This window comes from Pseudorca crassidens, chromosome 2 (genome assembly GCF_039906515.1).
Source record: "Pseudorca crassidens isolate mPseCra1 chromosome 2, mPseCra1.hap1, whole genome shotgun sequence".
Classification (NCBI taxonomy): domain Eukaryota; kingdom Metazoa; phylum Chordata; class Mammalia; order Artiodactyla; family Delphinidae; genus Pseudorca; species Pseudorca crassidens.
Window position 1 is genome coordinate 54,045,116 of NC_090297.1, and position 20,355 is coordinate 54,065,470.

The 20,355-nt window shown below is 34.0% G+C and overlaps 1 protein-coding gene and 1 non-coding gene across 8 annotated transcripts in view; both read right to left on the bottom strand.

Moving 5' to 3' along the window:
* Positions 1-20,355, bottom strand: part of ITGB3BP (integrin subunit beta 3 binding protein) — an 88,050-nt gene that overhangs the window by 66,040 nt on the left and 1,655 nt on the right. For all 7 annotated transcript variants that reach the window (XR_010940868.1, XR_010940865.1, XR_010940866.1 and 4 more), the window contains exon 2: positions 887-929. Coding sequence is in view for 2 of the 7 variants with exons in the window: in XM_067726406.1 (XP_067582507.1) it covers positions 887-929 (43 nt within the window). In the remaining 5 variants the exon portion in view is untranslated. The remainder of the gene's footprint in view (positions 1-886; positions 930-20,355) is intronic.
* Positions 15,057-15,191, bottom strand: LOC137220332 (small nucleolar RNA SNORA16B/SNORA16A family). Its single transcript, XR_010941634.1, has one exon. It is a non-coding gene; the product is annotated as a small nucleolar RNA SNORA16B/SNORA16A family (small nucleolar RNA).

The following is a 20,355-nucleotide window of genomic DNA, read 5'->3' on the forward strand; positions in this document are numbered from 1 at the left end:
ATTGCTAATTACACTGCTAATGATTTTTTTAGTGGCATTGCAGTATTCTGCCACCTTTGTTTAAATTTTTAAAAAAAGCATCTAGGAATTTTTAAAAATGGTAAATTGTTAAATACCAGTGAGTCTTCTGAAGAGAAATTCCATATAAAACCCATTTCTTGAAATGGCATTCTCATATGGGATCTCACATAGGAGCCCATTTACTGACTAGCTATTTGTTTTAATTTACTTTCTCACCAATTTACTTGCATTTAAGATTACTAAGGCCATAAGTATCCCAGTATTAGTGTCTGTATCTAGATCCAATATTGGTAATGAAAAGATAATAAACTAGCATATGTCATGATATGCTGGTATTGGTAATGTGCTATGATGAGATTTACGAAAAGTAATAGCAACAGTACAATTTTATTCTTGTTGTGACAACCACAGTGAAATTTATTACAGTGTTAGTATTTAATTGTTTATTCATGCCAGCGTAGCTGAGGGGGTAATTACCTTTTTGATATAAAAATGTTGTTAATGCTTTTATTTCATTTTAGCAGATTAGAGAATGCAGATTAAAGCACTGCCACTGTTCCATCTTTATTTATCTGCATTTAAGTGGCAGAGCATTTTTTTTCTACAAATAGTGAATTAATTTCCACTAAATTATTTCATTAAGGCTTCAAATAATTTGCCCTTTAAATAAAAACCTCAAGCTGGCCAGGAATTTCCATATATTAGATTACAAATTTTATATGTAGAAAATGGTGTACCAATAACAATTATGTCACAGTGGGTTTTTTTTGATACTTTTTACATTTAGTATAAGGGTAAATTAGCTGTTAAAAAATTAAAAACACAATCTTATTATGCAATTACAAACTCATAAGTAAATACTTACATTTGCTTTTAACAGATCATCCAATTTCAGTGATCTTTTAACACTGCAAACAAAATAGTTAAAGACATCTTAGATTTAATATGCTTTAAGTAGCCAAGTATTTAAGAGTAATCTATATAAACAAAGATTCTAAGTTACTTTCACCAACTAAAGTAGAATACCTATGAAGAAAGCAATTTTCACAATGATGAAACTGATTTTTTGATAGCATATATCAAGATGAAATCATAATTAAATATTTAGATGGATTTTTATATATGTAGTTTTATATATATGCACCATTATACAATTCAAACACTAAAGTTATATTATAAAATAATCTTAGTAAAAAATTAATATATTTGTGTGTTTTAAAATACCACTAACAAAAATTATACATAAAAGGAAAATAATTTACATACCTTCAATGGAGATGTTGAAAGTATATTATTTGCAGAAATAATACACTAGCTATTAAAATAAAAGTATAAGGTGAAAAAGTTTTGCACCCTATTCTAGCTTTAAACATGATTCAGTGCTACCAGACTATGACTTAACTGAGGAACAGATACTCTATGTCTTTATAAGTCCCCAATCCATAAGAAACTATATTTTGTCTCCTTCACTAAACTGATTCAGGAACATGCCAGGCTCTCTCTGTGCAAAATCTGTTCTGCTAAACTGGATGCCCAGCTGTTGGTGACAATGCTTAGAAAGGAAAGCTGAATATTTATAATACTTTATTTCGTACAGCTGTCTTCTAAAGAGCAGTCATCAACATTTTATTGAACACAGACTAAATGCTCAAAGGAGAAAAAGGTCAATATAAATTAAAACTAGTTTTCCCAGTGACAAATGCAACGTTAAAAGTACTTTCTCGGTCTCTGAGAAAAAGAAATTAAGTTATTTAAAATATTAGAGAATTTGAGCATAAAGCAAACAAATTTTATTATAAAGGTTGTACTACAAAAAACAAAACAAAATTTATAGATCCTAGAAAATGACTATTCATAAATAAGTGACTACTGACTTTCAAACAAGTGACAGAAGCAGGAATAGAAGAGATGGACAATTTATAAAAATTACTCAGCAATAAATATTAAATACAAAAATTTAATCTATCTAAAATAGTTCACTTAATTTTGCTATTATATCTACATTAGCCTATCACATAACATTATTTCTTAAAATTAACTAAATTGGTTTAAAGAATTACTCATATCTTTTAGAAGTCCACTTGAAATCAATTTAATGTGAATTCTCAATGAAGCAAGGAGAGAACAGAGGTTATGAACAAAAATGGCAGCTAATCAATGGCAGCTATATTTAGCTTTGGAATATATATTACCCTATTCAGGTGTGTGAGATGTTTTTTGTATTTATAAAACTTCAAAAGTAGAAATCAAAAACTAAATGCTGTACACAGTACAGCATTTTTCAGCCTTTGTTTTTAAATGCTGTTAAGATGCAATACTACTTTTTAGAAGTAAATAACCCCCACCCTCGATATTAACCATTCAAAATATTCTTGCTTTATTAGTGATGGCTAATTCTTAGAGAAACTAAATATTTGTATTTAAAAGGTTTCCAGTTTAGGTCCTAGGTTGATCTAAGAAGCCCAAGGAGATATGTAAAAGTAAATAAGAAAGTGATCTGAGTTAGACTGTTATCTCTCACTCTAACAGTTTAGTGAGAATCTAAAAACAGGATTTATTGTGGGTAATGTGGTTCTCAGATAATTCAGGCATCTAATATCCAAAAGCTGGTAATAGTTACAAGAATCATAAAGACATTTACTAGACAAGACTAGGAGAAACCTAAGAGATTACTTAGATCATCCAATAGAGAAGAGTTTAGTGTGATTTGCCCCCTATCACACAGTTTGAGTGAGAGAAACTCAAATTTTACACCCTGTTCATAATAAATCCTTGTTGAATTGAGGGGGAGGAGCTAAAGAGGTAAAGAAAAACAAACCTACTAGAAATTTATGACCATCTATTCTTACCATTCTAGTAGAACTGGGCCCAGTGTCAAGATATCAGTTATTAAATTAAGCACCTACTAAATGCTTTTACCCTTTTTAAAAAACTCACAAACAACTGTAGCATAGATGATGCTAAGTGGATTAGGATGATGTTAACAGAAACAGAGAGAAAGAGATGGATGAAACACACAAAGGAAGGACAGGCAAAACTTGATTAGATATGTGGGACAAATATTTTCCTAAAGTTCTTACTTATTTGCTACCAGTATTAGTTAGCAATTAAAAGTGATATATCTCTGGTAGTTCTGTAAAGTAATAGCAGCTCTTGTGGTTACTACCTTGATTTTAAAAAAATGGGCACCCCCAAATAGGCAAAGAACTCAAATTGACAGTTCTCCAAAGAAGATATACAAATGGCTGGTAAACACAAGAAACGATGCTCAACATCGCTAGTATTAGGGAAATGCAAATCAGAACCACAGACACACAAATCAGAACCACAAGATACCACTTTACAACCATCAGGATGGCTACTATCAAAAAATCCAGAAAATAAGTGTTGGCCAGGATAGAGAAACTGGAACTCTTGTCCTGTGGGACTGTAAAATGGTACAGCTGCTATGGAAATAGTTTGGCAGTTCCTCAAAAAATTAAACCTAGAATGAACATATAATCCAGTAATCCCGCTTATGAATATATATATACCCAAAAGAACTGAAAGTAGGGACACAAACAGATATTTGTACACCCATGTTCATAACAGCAGTATTCACAATAGCCAAAAGGTGAAAGCAATGCAAGTGTCTGTGGACAGAGGAATAAGTAATAAATTTGGTATATACACATACAAGAGAATATTATTCAGCCTTCAAAGGAAAGAAAGTCCACATGCTACAACATGGATAAACCTTGAAGACATTATGCTAAGTGAAATAAGCCAAGCAAAAAAGGACAAATACTATATAATTCCACTCAAATGAGGTGCTTAAAGCAGTCATGCACCCCAGTGTTCATTGCAGTACTATTTACAATAGCCAGGACATGGAAGCAACCTGTCCATCAACAAAGGAATGGATAAAGAAGATGTGGTACACATATACAGTGGAATATTACTCAGCCATAAAAAGGAACGAAATTGGGTCATTTGTAGAGACATGGATGGACCTAGGGACTGTCATACAGAGTGAAGTAAGTCAGAAAGGGAAAAACAAATATTGTATATTAACGCGTATACATGGAATTTGAATAAACTGGTATAGATGATCTTATTTACAAAGCAGAAATAGAGACACAGACATTTATGTATGGATACCAAGGGGGAAGCGGGGGGGGGTGGAATGAATTGGGAGATTGGGACTGACATATATACACTACTGATACTATGTATAAAATAGATAACTAATGAGAACCTACTGTATAGCACAGGGAACTCAGTGCTCTGTGGTGACCTAAATGAGAAGGAAATCCAAAAAAGAGGGGATATATGTATACGTATAGCTGATTCACTTTGCTGTACAGTATAAACTAACACATTGTAAAGCAACTATACTCCAATAAAAATTAAAAGTATATATATATTATAGAAAAGAAAAAAGAAAATAGAAAGATAGTTGCCAGGGGCTAGGAGGAGGGGTGAATAGGGAGTTACTGTTCAATGGATAGGAAGTTTCAGTTTTGCAAGATGAAAAAAGTTTTGGAGTTGGACGATGGTAATTGTTGTACAACGATGTGAATGTACAGTTGACCCTTGAACAACACGAATTTGAACTGCAAGGGTCCACCTATTCTCGAGTTTTTTTTTTCAAGAAATACATACTACAGTACTACACAACCTGCAGTTGGTTGAATCCGTGGATGCGGTACCAGGGATACAGAATGCTGACTGTAAAGTTATAGGTGGACTATAACTAGAGTAAATCCCCAATTTACTCAAGGGTTACCTGAACTTAAGTGCCACAGAACTGTATACTTTAAAATGGTTAAAATGGTAAATTTTATGCTATGTATATTTCACAATTAAAAATAAATAAATAAATTTTAAATGGGCACCTACCTATTATATCCTAATTACCTCCCTCTTATGGGTAACCTTATAATCTCTATGGCAGGGGTCTCCAACCCCCAGGCCATGGACTGGTACCAGTCTGAGGCCTGTTAGGAATTGGGCTGCACAAGTGGGCAGTGGCGGGCAAGTGAGTGAAGCTTCATCTGCCGCTCCCCATCGCTTGCATTACTGCCTGAACCATCATATCCCCCCACACACACCCTCACCCTGGTCCGTGGAAAAACTGTCTTTCACGAAACCGGTTCCTGGTGCCAAAAAGGTTGGGGACCGCTGCTCTACAGGTTACTTCTCACTTTCAACTTAACCCAAATTTACACCAGTGCCCACAATTTGAATACTACAGTACCCCTAGTACACTTAGGTGTACTAGGTTTAGCTTCACTGGGATCAAAATTCTGGTTGCTACCAGCATTATTGCTAGTGAGAATTTAAGAAAGATAAAGATATGTAGTTTTATATCAACAGGAAAAGAAAAGAAAGTAACCATGTAGAATTAGCCATATTACTCTCTAAGACCATCTTCCACTATTTTATTTAGCTTACCACATGGTAGTATCCTGAATAGGATTTTCTAACTCATCAGAACAGAACAAGTGCATGAGTTTTAGTATGTAACATTAATAACAGCAGTTACAATATTAAAAAAACTATTTTAGAAAAAATAAACTATCATTTGATTCCTAATTAAGAACCAGGAATGACACCTCCAAGACTCATGAAGCAACATGATTTGAGGTTCCCTTAGAGGACTTTTTTTTTTTTTACATTAAAAAATATATTGCGTAATGGATTATTATAAGGCAACCACCCTTGTAACCATCACTCAGGATCAAGAAATAGAAGTTTGCCAGCTCTCCCCCAAAACCTTCCATTTGTCCCATCTTGTTCACCCCTCCTTTCTCCCACATAAGTAACCACAATCATGACTAATAGTAATACCTCATCCCTTACAGGACTTTTAAAACATTGGATTAAATATGATTTTCAATAGAGCTGAGGGTAAGAGTGTATGTGTGTGGGGAGGAGATAAAATTAGTAAGGCATATAAGACTCAGGAGCCTTGATGTTATGCCAAAATTTTCCCCTAAGGTTGGGCAAATCACATAATCTCACTAAGCTTCATAAAGGTGATAAATAATACTGGCCTGTAAACCAGTGGTAAATTTCTGAATGGAAGATAAAAATATCACTTAGTATATCAGTGCTTCCATTTACTTCTCTCTATAATGGAGATAATAATATTGCCAGCTACAACTACACAAACAGTTTTTAAGAGGATTATGGAATATGCTTATGAGATGCTTAGAAATCCCTTGATGAAAGGCAATGGCCAAATTCACATCCCATGTGACTCTTTAGGTACAAATTGAGAAATCTAAAATGATACATTTTCCATTCCATGTATGGGAATGAGCAAAGAAGGGAGAAGAATCTCCTATATCCTTTTGCATTCTCCCTTTCATTCAAGCCTATGCTTTTTTGTGTTCAACATTGACAGAGGTCACATAATAATTCACTATCACAGCATGGGTAAGTGGGATTATCACTCCACTGCATGGAGAAATATGGTCACCACGTGAAAGCAACTAAATAAATGATTAATCTTGTTATTCTTCATGATAAAACTAGCCAAAACCTTAACCAGTTATTGGGCAACACACTTATGGTGTCAAAAGTTGCTTTATCAAAAGATTAATAAAGAATTAGCTAAAGAATTTTTACAGACATAAAAGGGATATATTTGGGAATACTGAACCCAGAAGATATATGGATGGAGGTGAGATGTTCTTTGGGTTGAATAAAATGAGAAATGCCATAAGATCATTTCATTCTTAAATGGGTACTCTCAAAAATGAACATTAATAAAACATTCATTACTATTACCTTCTGTGAGAAACATATACATATGTGTATCATCACACATACATATATAAAGGACATGAATAAGTCTTTTAAAAGATTCTATTAAAAGGGGCTAAACAGGTTTATCAGAATTAAATGTGGTGGACTGGTGATATTTTATATACCTTTTTGTATGTATAATATTTTACAACATAAAAATTAACAATAATAAACTAACATTGACGTCTATCTTTTCTCTGAGATTCCAGCAGTCATATTTAATTTTTCCCTGACACTGTCCAGATTGCACTAAGGATCTTTCCATTCCTTACCTATAATACTTGTGCATGTTCTTCTCATTAAACTTATCAAGTTGCAATAGTATATTTCCTCCCTAGACTAATGTATTTATATCATTAGCATCTTGTCTGTTAACTGGTAAATTATTAGTTCTAAAAATACTTGAACTATCTCTCCCACTAAAATGCAAACTAGAGAGTGTAACATCTGTTCATATTTGAATCCCCAAAGCCTGACACAGTGATTGGCACAAAGGTGTTATATTATATAAATTAATAATTAATTTAATTTATTTTTTACTTAAAACGTCAGTCTTAAATTCAAGAACATATTTAATTCCTTACATTTTTTATAATCCTTCAATTCTATTTAAGGTGCTTTAAATGTAGGTTCCCAAAGGATGTCATATTAACACTGTCTTATCTCTAAGGCAGTCTCTTATATGGATTTGTGTTTTATCAGTTCTGGAAAAATCTAAGCCATAATTTCTCCAAATATTGGCTCTCCTTGATTCTACCTTTCTGAGACTCCCTCTAGAAGAAATTTTAGATTTTCTATTCCATTTTCCATATCTCTAAACATCTATTTCTTATCATTGATCTCTATGCTATCAGGCAATTTCTTCAGGTCTATCTTTAGTTGTGTAATTCTTTATTTAATTGTGTCTAATTTACTGTTTAATCCATCCATTAGCATTTTTTAAAACAATTTGATGGGTATTTTTGGGGAACTTTTAATTTTTATATATTTTTAAAGTTAAAAATATTCTAGGAATAACAGTTTTTGATAACCTTTACCCAGACTTAATACTTGTTTACATTTTGTCCCAGTTGCTTTATCATTCTCTATAGAAACATACACACACACATACATATACAATGCAAAATCTTTTTTATGATCCATTGAAAATAAGTTGGAGACACTGTATACCTTTATCCACAAATATTTGTGTGTTTTTCTAAGAACAAGGATATTCTCTTACATAATCACAATACAATCATCAAAATCAGGAAAATTTTTTGAAATATAATATTAATTTCAGATGTACTACATGATTCTATATATATATATATTGTGAAATGATCATCATAGTAAGTCTAGTTAAAATCCATCAATCACCACACATAGTTACGATTTTTTCTCCTGTGGTAAGAACTTTTGAGATCTAATCTCTTAGCAACTTTCAAACATACAATATAGTATTATTAACTATAGTAATCCTGCTGTACATTACATCCCCAGGACTTTATTACATAACTAGAAGTTTGTACCTTTTGACCACCTTCCTCCAATTCCTCCTTCCCTATCCCCCATCACTGGTAAACACAAGTCTGATCTCCTTTTCTATGAGTTTGTTCTTTTTAAAGATTCCAAATATAAGTGAGATCATATGGTATTCACCTTTTTCTTTCTGACTTATTTCATTTAGCATAATACCCTCAAGGTCCATCCATATTGCAAATGGAAGGATTTTCTTCTTTGTTATAGCTGAATAATATTCCATATGTATGTATGTGTGTGTGTGTGTGTGTATATATATATATATATATATATATATATATATATATTTCTTTATCCATTCATCCATTGGTGGATATTTGGCTATTGTAAATAATACTGTAATGAACATGGGAGTGCATGTACCTTTTGTTAATGTTTTGATTTCCTTCAGATAAATACCCAGAAGTGGAGTTTCTGGATCATATAGAAGTTCTGTATTTTGAGGAACCTCCTTATTGTTTTCCATAGTGGCTGCACCCGTTTACATTCCCACCAACACTGCACAGGGTTCCCCTTTCTCCATATCCTTACCAGAACTTGCTATCTCTTGTCTTTTCGATAAGAGCCATTCTAACAGGTGTGAGGTGACATCTCATTGTGGTTTTGATTTGCATTTCCTTGCTGATTAGTGACGTTGAGCACCTTTTCACGTATCTGTTAGCCATCTGTATGTCTTCTCTGGAAAAAATGTCTATTCAGGTCCTCTGCCCAGTTTTTGGGGGTTTTTAAACACTTTTATTGGAGTATAATTGCTTTACAATGGTGTGTTAGTCTCTGCTTTATAACAAACTGAATCAGCTATACATATACATATATCCTCATATCTCTTCCCTCTTGCATCTCCCTCCCTCCCACCCTCCCTATCCTACCCCTCTAGGTGGTCACAAAGCACCGAGCTGATCTCCCTGTGCTATGCAGCTGCTTTCCACCAGCTATCTATTTTACATTTGGTAGTGTATACATGTCCATGCCACTCTCTGCGTCTTTTTTCCCGTCTTGCCCCTAGGTTCTTCATGACTTTTTTTTTTTTTTTAGATTCCATATATATGCGTTACCATACGATATTTGTTTTTTTCTTTCTGATTTACTTCACTCTGTATGACAGACTCTAGGTCCATCCACCTCACTACAAATAACTCAATTTCATTTCTTTTTATGGCTGAGTAATATTCCACTATATATATGTGCCACATCTTCTTTATCCATTCATCTGTCTATGGACACTTAGGTTGCTTCCATGTCCTGATTATTGTAAATAGAGCTGCAATGAACATTGTGGTACATGACTGTTTTTGAATTATGGTTTTCTCAGGGTATATGCCCAGCAGTGGGATTGCTGGGTCATATGGTAGTTCTATTTTTAGTTTTTTAAGAAACCTCCATACGGTTCTCCACAGTGGCTGTATCAATTTACATTCCCACCAACAGTGCAAGAGGGTTCCCTTTCCACACCGTCGCCAGCATTTATTGTTTGTAGATTTTTTGATGATGGCCATTCTGACCGGTGTGAGATGATATCTCATTGTAGTTTTGATTTGCATTTCTCTAATGATTAATGATGTTGAGCATTCTTTCATGTGTTTGTTGGCAATCTGTATATCCTCTTTGGAGAGTTCTCTATTTAGGTCTTCTGCCCATTTTTGGATTGGGTTGTTTGTTTTTTTGATATTGAGCTGCATGAGCTGCTTGTAAATTTTGCAGATTAAATTGACAAAGGATTAATCTCCAAAATTTACAAGCAGCTCTGCCCAGTTTTTAAATTGGATTGTTTGGGGGTTTTTTTGCTATTGAGTTGTATGAGTTCTTTGTGTATTAATCCCTAATCAGATACATGATTTGCAATTACTTTCTCCCATTCTGTAGACTGCCTTTTCATTTTGTTGATTTCCTTTGCTGTGCAGAAGCTTTTTGCTTTGATGTAGTCCCACTTATTTTTGCTGCTATGGCCTTTGCTTTTGGTGTCAGATCCAAAAAATCATTGCCAAGACCAGTGTTAAGGAGCTTATGGCTTATGTTTTCTTCAAGAGGTTTATGATCTTAGGTATTACCTTCAAGTCTTTAATCCATTTTGAGTTGATTTTTTGTGTATGGTGTAAGATAGGGGTCCAGTTTCATTCTTTTACATCGGCCTGTCAGTTTTCCCAACACCATTTATTGAAGAGACTGTCCTTTATATTGTATTGTATATTCTTGGATCCTTTGTTGTAAATTAATTGACAAATATGTGTGGGTTTATTTTTGGAGTCACTATTCTGTTCCATTGATCTATGTGCCTGTTTTTATGCGAATACCATACTGTTTTGATTTTTTATACCTTGTAATATAGTTTGAAATCAGCACGATGCTTTCAAACTTTGCTTTGCTCTTTCTCAAGACTGCTTTGGCTATTCAGGGTCTTTTGTGGTTTCATACAAATTTTAGGATTGTTTGTTCTATTTCTGTGAAAAATACTGTTGGAATTTTCATAAGGACTGCATTGAATCTGTAGACTGCTTTGGGTAGTATGGACATTTTAACAATGTTAATCCTTCCAACCCATAAAAATGGAATATCTTTGTGTTTATTTCTGTCTTCTTGATTTTCTTTTACCAATGTCTTATAGTCTTCAGTGTACAGATCTTTTGCCTCCTTGGTTAAATTTATTCCTAGGAATGTTATTCTTTTTTGATGCAATTGTAAACAGAATTGTTTTCTTAATTTGTTTTTCTGGTAGTTGGTTACTAAAGAAATGCAACTGATTTCTGCATATTGATCGAAATCAGGAAATTTATCATTGATACAATACTACTATCAAGAGACCATATTCAAATTTTACAACTTGCTCCAAAAATGCCCCTTATAGCCAATCCCCCCACCCCTGCCGCCAAGTCTAGGATCCAATCCTGGATCACTCATTGCATTTTATTGTCCCATCTCTTTAGTCTCCCTTACCTAGAACAGCTCCTCCTCAACCTTTCTTTTGTTTGACCTTGACATTTTTCAAGAGCACAGGCTAGTTATCTTTGTAGAATATCTGTCAATTTGGGTTTATCTGACATTTTCTCATGATGAGGCTATGTGGGTTTTTTGCCATAAGTATTACAAAAATGATGCTGTATCCTTTTGAGAGCATGATAACTTGAGGCACATGATGTTGGTTTCTCACAATATCAGTGATACGTATTTTGATCATTGATTAAGATGTTATCTGCCAGTTTTCTCCAATGTAATATATAAAAAATCTTATATGTAAATATCTTGTTTCCTATCAAACTTTGTCCTAATACTTTTAAAGAACCATTGATGATTTTCTAATCCTATCACTTAATTATTAATTAGCATTCCACTCCAAGGAATAGCTTTCCTTTCTCTCCTCTTTATTCATTTATTTATATCACTATAGAATCATGGAATTTTATTTAATCCAATGGATTATAATCAATTCCTACCATTTATGTTAATCTTAATTGTTCCAGATTTGGCAATTGGATCATTCCCCTTTCACACTGCCTCCAATGTACCTTATGTACCTGTAATTCTCTGAGCACTTCATTATATTTCCTTATTTGCACATGCACACTCACTCACACAAAATGTTCTCTGCTCCAGCACTGGAATTAGCTTTTGCTTTAAAGAAACTTGGTTCTTTTTAGTGGACAATGGCATTTATAAATCAAAATCTCAGCACTAGGTGTGTTCCTTGATGCTTATGTCATTGCTTAAAGGCAAGGGACAGAGCTAGAACAGAAAACACACACACATACTTTTCTATCTACCTGGATTTTTATACATATATTTAAAAATCCATGATTTCATATTGATACCTCCAATGCAAAGGCAACATATTTTAAATTTCTCAGCGTACAGTGAAAGCCTAGCTCACGTTATCTGCAATAAACTTATTCTCTCAAGCCTAGAGCACACAGAAACTAGTTGAAGAAGTGCTAACCCATACTTCTGTGCAAAGCAAATCTATTTACTAAGATTCATTATTCACCTAGTATTCTCAAAATGTATAATACACAGTTGACTCTTGAACAATGTGGAGGGTTAGGGGTGCTGAACCCCCTGCAGTCAAAAATCCACGTATAGGGACTTCCCTGGCGGTCGAGTGGTTAGGACTTTGCCTTCTGGTGTGGGGCCGGGGTGGGGGTGGGGGTGGGCGGAGGGCAGTGGGGCGGGTTCGATCCCTGGTTAGGAAGCTAGGATCCCACATGCCTCATGGCCAAAAGGCCAAAACATAAAACAGAAGCAATATTGTAACAAATTCAACAAAGACTTTAAAAATGGTCCACATCAAAAAAAAAAAAAATCCATGTACAACTTTATACTCGGTCTTCTATATCTTTGGTTCCACATCCACAGATTCAACCAACCACAGATTATGCAGTACTATAGTACACATTTATTGAAAAGAGTGGGCATGTAAGTGAACACTCACAGTTCAAATCCATGTTGTTCAAGGGTCAACTGTACAGCTATTTTACTGGGTGTTATATAGTATTTCAATTTAATTTTAACTTGTATCTCCCTGATGTCTAACAAAATGCTTATTTGCCATTCACGTAACTTCTTTTATTAAGTATTGGATCAAGTCTTTGGACCACTATTTTAATAAGGTTTTAATCTTTTTACTGTTGAGTTGTAAGAGCTCTTCATATATTCTTTTTTTTTTTTGGCTACTCCACGCAGCATGTGGGATCTTAGTTCCCTGACCAGGGATCAAAACTGTGCCCATGCAGTGGAAGCACAGAGTCTTAATCACTGGACCACCAGGGAAGTCCCAAGTGTTCTTTATATATTCTAAACTTATATTTAGAATATATAAATTATATGTAGTCTGATTTACCAATTTTATTCCTTTATGGTTGCTTTATGTACCTTGCCTGAAATTTTATCTACCCCATGTTGTAACAATATTCTCATGTATTTCCTTCCAGAAATTTTACTGGTTACATTTAAGACTATGCTACATCTCAAATTAAGTTTTGTATATGGTATAAGGTGGAAGTCAAGGTTGTTTAGTTTGTTTTTCCACATGGTGTTCCAGAACCAGTTGGAAAGATTTCTCTTTCCCCAACTGAATTACTTTGGTACTTGGTTTGGTTCTACTTCTGGGCTTTTTATTCTTTTCCATTTTATCTATTTGCCATTAGGCCCAAACCACATTGATTTCATTGCCACTTTATATAGTATAGTTAAGTCTAGGTAGTGTACATACTTTGTACATACACTAAGTCTAGTTAGTCTATGTACTCCAACTTCATTCTTCTTTTTTAAGATTGTTTGGACTACTGTAAGTCCTCAGCCTTTTTATAAAATTTTTGAAATCAGTTTTTCTATTCCTTTAAAATGTTTGCCAGGATTGACAGGAATTGCATTGAATCTAAAGATCAATTGGAGGGCTTCCCTGGTGGCGCAGTGGTTTAGAATCTGCCTGCCATTGCAGGGGACACAGGTTCAAGCCCTGGTCCAGGAAGATCCCACATGCTGCAGAGCAACTAAGCCCGTGCACTACAACTACTGAGCCTGCGCTCTAGAGCTTGCAAGCCACAACTACTGAGCCCACGTTCCACAACTACTTAAACCCGTGTGCCTAGAGCCCATGCTCTGCAACAAGAGAAGCCATTGCAATGAGAAGCCTGCGCACCGCAATGAAGAGTGGCCCCCACTCGCGGCAAGTAGAGAAAGCCCACAAGCAGCAGCAAAGACCCAATGCAGTCAAAAATAAATAAATAAATAAATATATTAAAAAAATAAACATCAATTGGAGAGAACCAACATTTTAATATAGAGTCTTCCAATCCATACATGCTCCTATTTATTTAAATCTTTATGTTCTCTAAGCAACATTTTGTAATTTTCACAGTAGAAATCTTCCATGTCTTCTGTTAAACTTATTATATTTTTTTTACATAATTATAAATGGAAAAACTTAAGCTTCATTTTCCAGGTGTTCATTGCTAACATGTAGAAATAGAATTGATTTTTGTACACTGACTTTGTGCTCTGCATCTTTGCTAAATAGTTCTAATAACTGTTTTGCAGCTTCCTTAGGATTTTCTATGTTCATGATCATATCATCAGCAGATCATCAATTTTACTTTCTCCTTTCCAACATTTATGCATCTTTTTTTTTAGTGCTTTGTTGAATAGAAGTTGTGAGTGGGCGCATTCTTGCCTTGTTCCTAATCTTAGAAAAAGTGTTCAATACTGAGTATGATATTTGTAGGTTTTTCATAGGAAGGAGTTCCTTTCTATCCTAGTTTGCTAAGTTTTTATTTTATCATAAATGGGTGTGTTCTTCGTAGAACCATTAATATGATCTTCTTTAGTATGTACCTATCTATCCACCTATGTATCTATCAATCCACCCAACCAGGAGTATTTTATTGGTCATTTATATGTCAAGTACCAATATTAGCAAAAAAAACCCCAACAAAGGTCAATGTTTCCATCTAACAGAGCCTGTACTCTCCTAGCTTGCCTCTTCCCATAGCGATTCTTTCCCAACTCTGTAGAGCCACAATCACAGTTTAAGACAAATCTTATTCTAAAGCATGGCTCCAGCAACAAGCTGGTATTTTCAAGATTCTTCAGTTCAGACACTGCCAGGAAAACTTTGGGGCAACCAGGTCCTGAGGCTGTTGTGTTCCATCACTGTCATGATCCCAGAGTCCTCACTCACCAGAAAGCTCAATCTTCAGCTGGCACAGCTGAGAAATGACAGGTACAATGGGAACTGTCTTTTCCTGAAATGCTGTAGATCAGTTACAGCAAACAGAACAGTGATCATCAAGGAAAACTGTCACTTTGGAATCCTTTTTGACCAGAGCAGTTATGTAGAAGCAGCTGCATCTTCGATTAGGACCATCTTTTATTCTTTTAAAAACAATAATTGATTTTCAAATATTGAAAAAACTGCATTCTTGGGATAAATCCTACTTGGACATGATGTATTGTCTCTTTTACAACTGCTGAATTAGATTTGCTAATCTTCTGCTGAGGATTTTTGATTCTATGTTCATGAAATACATTGGTCAGCAATGTTCTTATAATTCTTTTATTGTATTTTGGTATCCAGTTAGGGTGGTATCAGTGTTACGGATTAAATGAGTTGGGATATATACATATATACATATAAACATATATATACATCAATCTATATATATTTAAATCCAGTCTGATATTCTGTACCTTTTCGTTGGTGTCTTTATTGCACTTAAACTTAATGTAATCATTATACAGTTGGGTCTACATTTTGCTACTTGTTTTCTATCTGTCTCATTTGTTTTTTAGTCCTCTGATCTTCCTTTCCTGTTTTCTTTTGATTAAACATTTTTTAGTATAGCACTTCAATTCTTCTGTTGTTTTTTATGTATTTTGGGGGTTATGTATTATTTTTCTTTGTATTTTTTATTAGTTACTCTGGGGCATTACAATATGCCTTTTTAACCCATCACAGTTCATTTAGAGTTAATACAATACTACTTTACATAAATATAAGAATCTTACAATGTTACTGTCCATTTCCTCTGTCCTTTGTGCTATACTGTTATACATATACATGTTATAAAACCCACAATAAGTGTTATAAGTTTTGCTTTAAACACTCACATCTATTCAAGAAGTTACAAGCAAAAAATATACACAGTTGACCCTTGAACAACATGCATTTGAACTGTGCTGGTCTACTTATACACAGATTTTTTTTCAATAAATATACAGTCAACCCTCCATATTCATGGGTTTCACATCTGTGGATCAAGATTTCCATCCATGGTTGGTTGACTCTGTGGAGAGAAAACCCTCGGATACGGAGGACCAACTGTTTTCATTGTACTATATCATTTTATATAAGGGACTTGAGCATAAAATCTGTGTGATTTTAGTATAAGTGGGGCCTCCTGGAACCAATCCTCCACAGATACTGATGGACAACTATAGTCTTTTATATCTTATCACATATCTACCATTCCCAGTATTCTTCAAATAGATGTAAATTTGTACTTGATATCATTTCCCTTCAGCTCAAAGAATTTTTTTTTTAGCATTTCTTCTATGCAGGTCTGTTGGTGACAAATATTGTTTTTATCTGATAATATCTTTATTTTACCTTCATTTTGAAGGATAAGTGTCTACATATAGAATTCTGGGTTGAGGTTTTTTTCCTTTTAGCACCTTAAAATGTCATTCTACTGTCTTCTGACCTCCATGGTTTCTGATGAGAAGTCAGCTTTCATTTGAATAGTTTCCCCTACAGGTAAAGCATCAATTTTCTCTGGCTGCTTTGAAGATTTTCACTTCATTTTAAATTTTTATCAGTTTGACTATGGCATGTATATGTACATGTGCATAGACAAACACATATTTTTTATCTCGACTGGAGTTTGCTGAGCTTCTTGGATCTGTACTTTATGTTTTTCAGCAAAAGTGAGAAATTTAGGAGCCATTATTTCTTAAAATACATATATTTTTTCATTCCCATTCTCTTCTATTTCTAGGACTCACTTACATATATTAGACCACTTGATATTGTCCCAAAAGTCACTAAGGCTCTGTATTTTATTTTTTCAATTAGATCATTTCTATTATTCTATCTTCAAGTTCTTTTCTTGCGCTATAAAGCCCACACAGTAAATATTTTCATTCTACGTATTGTACTTTTCAAATACAGAATTTCCATTGCGTCTTTTTCTCTTCTGAGATTCCCCATGTGTCCTTTCATTATGACCATTTTTTTTCCCTTTAAGTTCTTGAACATATTTATAGTGGATGCTTTAAAGTCTTTGTCTGCTAATTCTAAAATCTAGGTCATCTTGGGGTCAATTTCAATTGACTCTCTCTCAACGAGTCATATTTTGTTTCTTTGCTTGTCTGGTATTATTTTATTGCATCTTGTACATTGTAGATGATATGACATCGAGACTCTAAATTCTGCTTTCTTACTCTTAACAGTGTTGTTTTGTTCTAGCAGGCATTTAACTTGAATAAACTCAGACTCTAAAATCTGTCTCCCCAGTGATGCACAGCAGCTGAAATCACTGTTCAATTCTTTCAGCATCCCAGCTGTTGCTTCTTGCCAGGCTTCATGGAGAATCCCTAATCCATGTGCAGTTAAGGGATCCATCAAGGATTCTGGCAGTTTATAACCAGATTTTGGGGCTACCCTCTTTCTAGGATTTTCCCTTTACTTGCCAGCAATTCTGGTAATCCCAAGCTCTTAACCCAGCTCTTCAAACAAGTAAAACTGGAGCTTTCTCGTTGAGTTCTAGCTGTACTACATCATATGGACTGCCCTTGGATAAAACAATATAAATGCAAACTTTGCACATTGTAGTTCCCTTCTTTCAAGGGTCAACTCCCCTCCAATTTCTGCCTAGTATGGTTGCTTTCCAGTGCCTTCAAGAAGTTACTTTTAATATTTTGCCCAGAGTTTAAAATTGTTATCTATGGAAGGTTCAGTTCAACACAATCTACTGTAACATGTAAGTCCATCTACTGAGCTTTTATTTCAACAATTATATATTTTTTGTTTCTAAACATTTTAATCATCCTAGTTTAAAATTTGCCTGGTCATTTTGGGTAGTCTCATTACTTGCTAATTTTTGTGATTCAACTTTTTATTTAAGTATTCTGTTCAATTATTTCATATTGTATCTCAGATAATTCCATTTTGTAAAGTCTTTGGGATCTAAATCCATTGATTACTATGTGTTCTAACTTTCACTCATGGTAGTTTGTTTCCTTTTATGCTTGTTTATCTAGATTTTGGATATTCGGTTGATCTTAGCCTGTGAAAAAGTAGGCCTAAACAGAGGATGCTTCCTCCAAAGATGTACATTTAATTTCACTACTAGCCAAGGGATCCATACCAACTAGAGATCATTTCAGCTCCCTTCCCAGCTTAAATGTAGTCTCAAGTTTAACTTCCTTACCTTGCCTATAGCCCAAGGCTTAGTCTATCAAGCACAACATGGATATCAGTATTTATATTCAGGGTAATCTGCCTTTCATCTGTGCTTACTGATTATGGATCTGGTTTTGGTTATTTTTGTTTCACCTCTTGAGATTTAACTTCCTCCAAGTCCAAGGATGCAATAAAAAATATGATTTATGCAGGCTCAAGTTGCTTTTGACTGATAGAGTCTGAGAGATTCTTGTCTGCCATATGCGGGGAGTCCTTCATGTCACTATTACAAGGCTGTATTATAGCTTCCTCATTTCTGTCTTTACTTTTTTGGCTGACTTTTACAAGCAGGAAAGAATTGTATTTAAAATTCATGTTTTTCATACTTATAGCAAGTACTAACAACTTCAATCTTCTTTTAAAATGTACTTATACTTTTAAAGTAAATGAATTAATAGAACTTTGAATATCTACTATGATTCAAAGGGTGTTTATTAAATGGTTAACTTTTACTTAACCTGACACATCACTTCACCCCCCACAACAATAAAAATCATTGTACTTGGTGCTATCATCGGCATGACTACAAACCCAAATAGGTGCAATAAAATAGCTTATCAGACCCAGAATATTCTTATATTCATTTTCCTTTATCAAGGAAAATAAAACGTATTTTAAAGTTCTCTCAGAAAACTCCCAGATTTTTATGAATACATCATCAGAATGGACCCCACAGGAATACTGTTAACCGTTTCCTCCAACACTAAAGCTATTCCAACTTTATAACCTTAACTCAGTCTATAGCTTGGAACAGAATAAAATTAACTCTTACAGGAATAGATGGAATGTCCTTGGCTGAATTAGCATGATAATTCACACTAATTAGAAAGATCAAGCAAGTGATACTAGGAATCTTTATAAAGGAAAATATATAAGGGGGGAAAAAGCACTAGAAGGGGATTTGATTATTTACAGAAACAGCTATCACAAAAGTATGTTTGACTTTAGTATTATGCAAATATAAACATGGTGTGAAATTTGTCTATAAAGATGAAATCTCTTACAAGCAGCAAATTTATAATTCAATTACTATTTAATGAGTAACTATACTAATCCACGAACTCACTGAGTAACAATCTAAGGGTCACACAGCTGGTAAAGTAGCAGAACCAAGATTCAAACCCTGGTTTGTCTCATTTCAAAGTCTTCAAATGCAAAAAATAAATTAAAAAAATTTTTAATTAAGGTTTCAACCTAGATAGAGAAATGATGATGCCACTAATTTTATAATGTACACAGAGGAGGAGCAAATTTGAAAGGGATGATGATTAGCCTAATGAAACCAGGAAGAGCATTTATCCAATTCATTTGTTTTCCCAGTTCCAAGATAGCATCTGCCTTATAGAACCAAAGAGAAGGCAGAGAAAACTATACTTATTGAGAATTTAATTCAAGATAAGTAATCTCTAAATCCTTTAAAAACATTTTAGGTAGTATTTGATGCATACTAAAGAATACATGTATAATGATCAAGTTATGAAGCATAATAAGAAAATAAACACCCATAAACTCACCACACAATTTAAGAACTAGATCGTTACCAATATGGATGGGTACACCTGTATGCTCCTTCTCTATTACGTCTGCTTTCCCGAGAAGGCAACCATTAAACAAAATTGTGTATTTATCATTTCCCTGTTTTTCTGCCCTTAATAATCTTATCATATACATACAGAATCCCAAATTAAAGTTTCTTTTGCTTGTTCTTAAGCTTTATAAAGATAATATGTTATATGTAGTTTTCTACAAATTGGTTCTTTCACCCAGTATATTTTTAAGATTCATCCATCCACTCTATTGGTATTGGACATTTGTTGTTTATTATTCATTTTAGATTAATTTAGGCCATGTATATTTTCACAGTTACTCATTATATTTTTTTCCTGTCAAGGTTTAAAGAAATTAGAAAAGAGATATATCACACAATCCAATACCCAAAATACCAAGTACCAAAAAGTCAACATCTCAACATCACTTAAAAACCATACGACTTTCACATGTAACTTGCCAAGATGACTTTTTGCACCACCATTTGTGACCCTGCAGTTTAACCACATTGAAAAATAAAA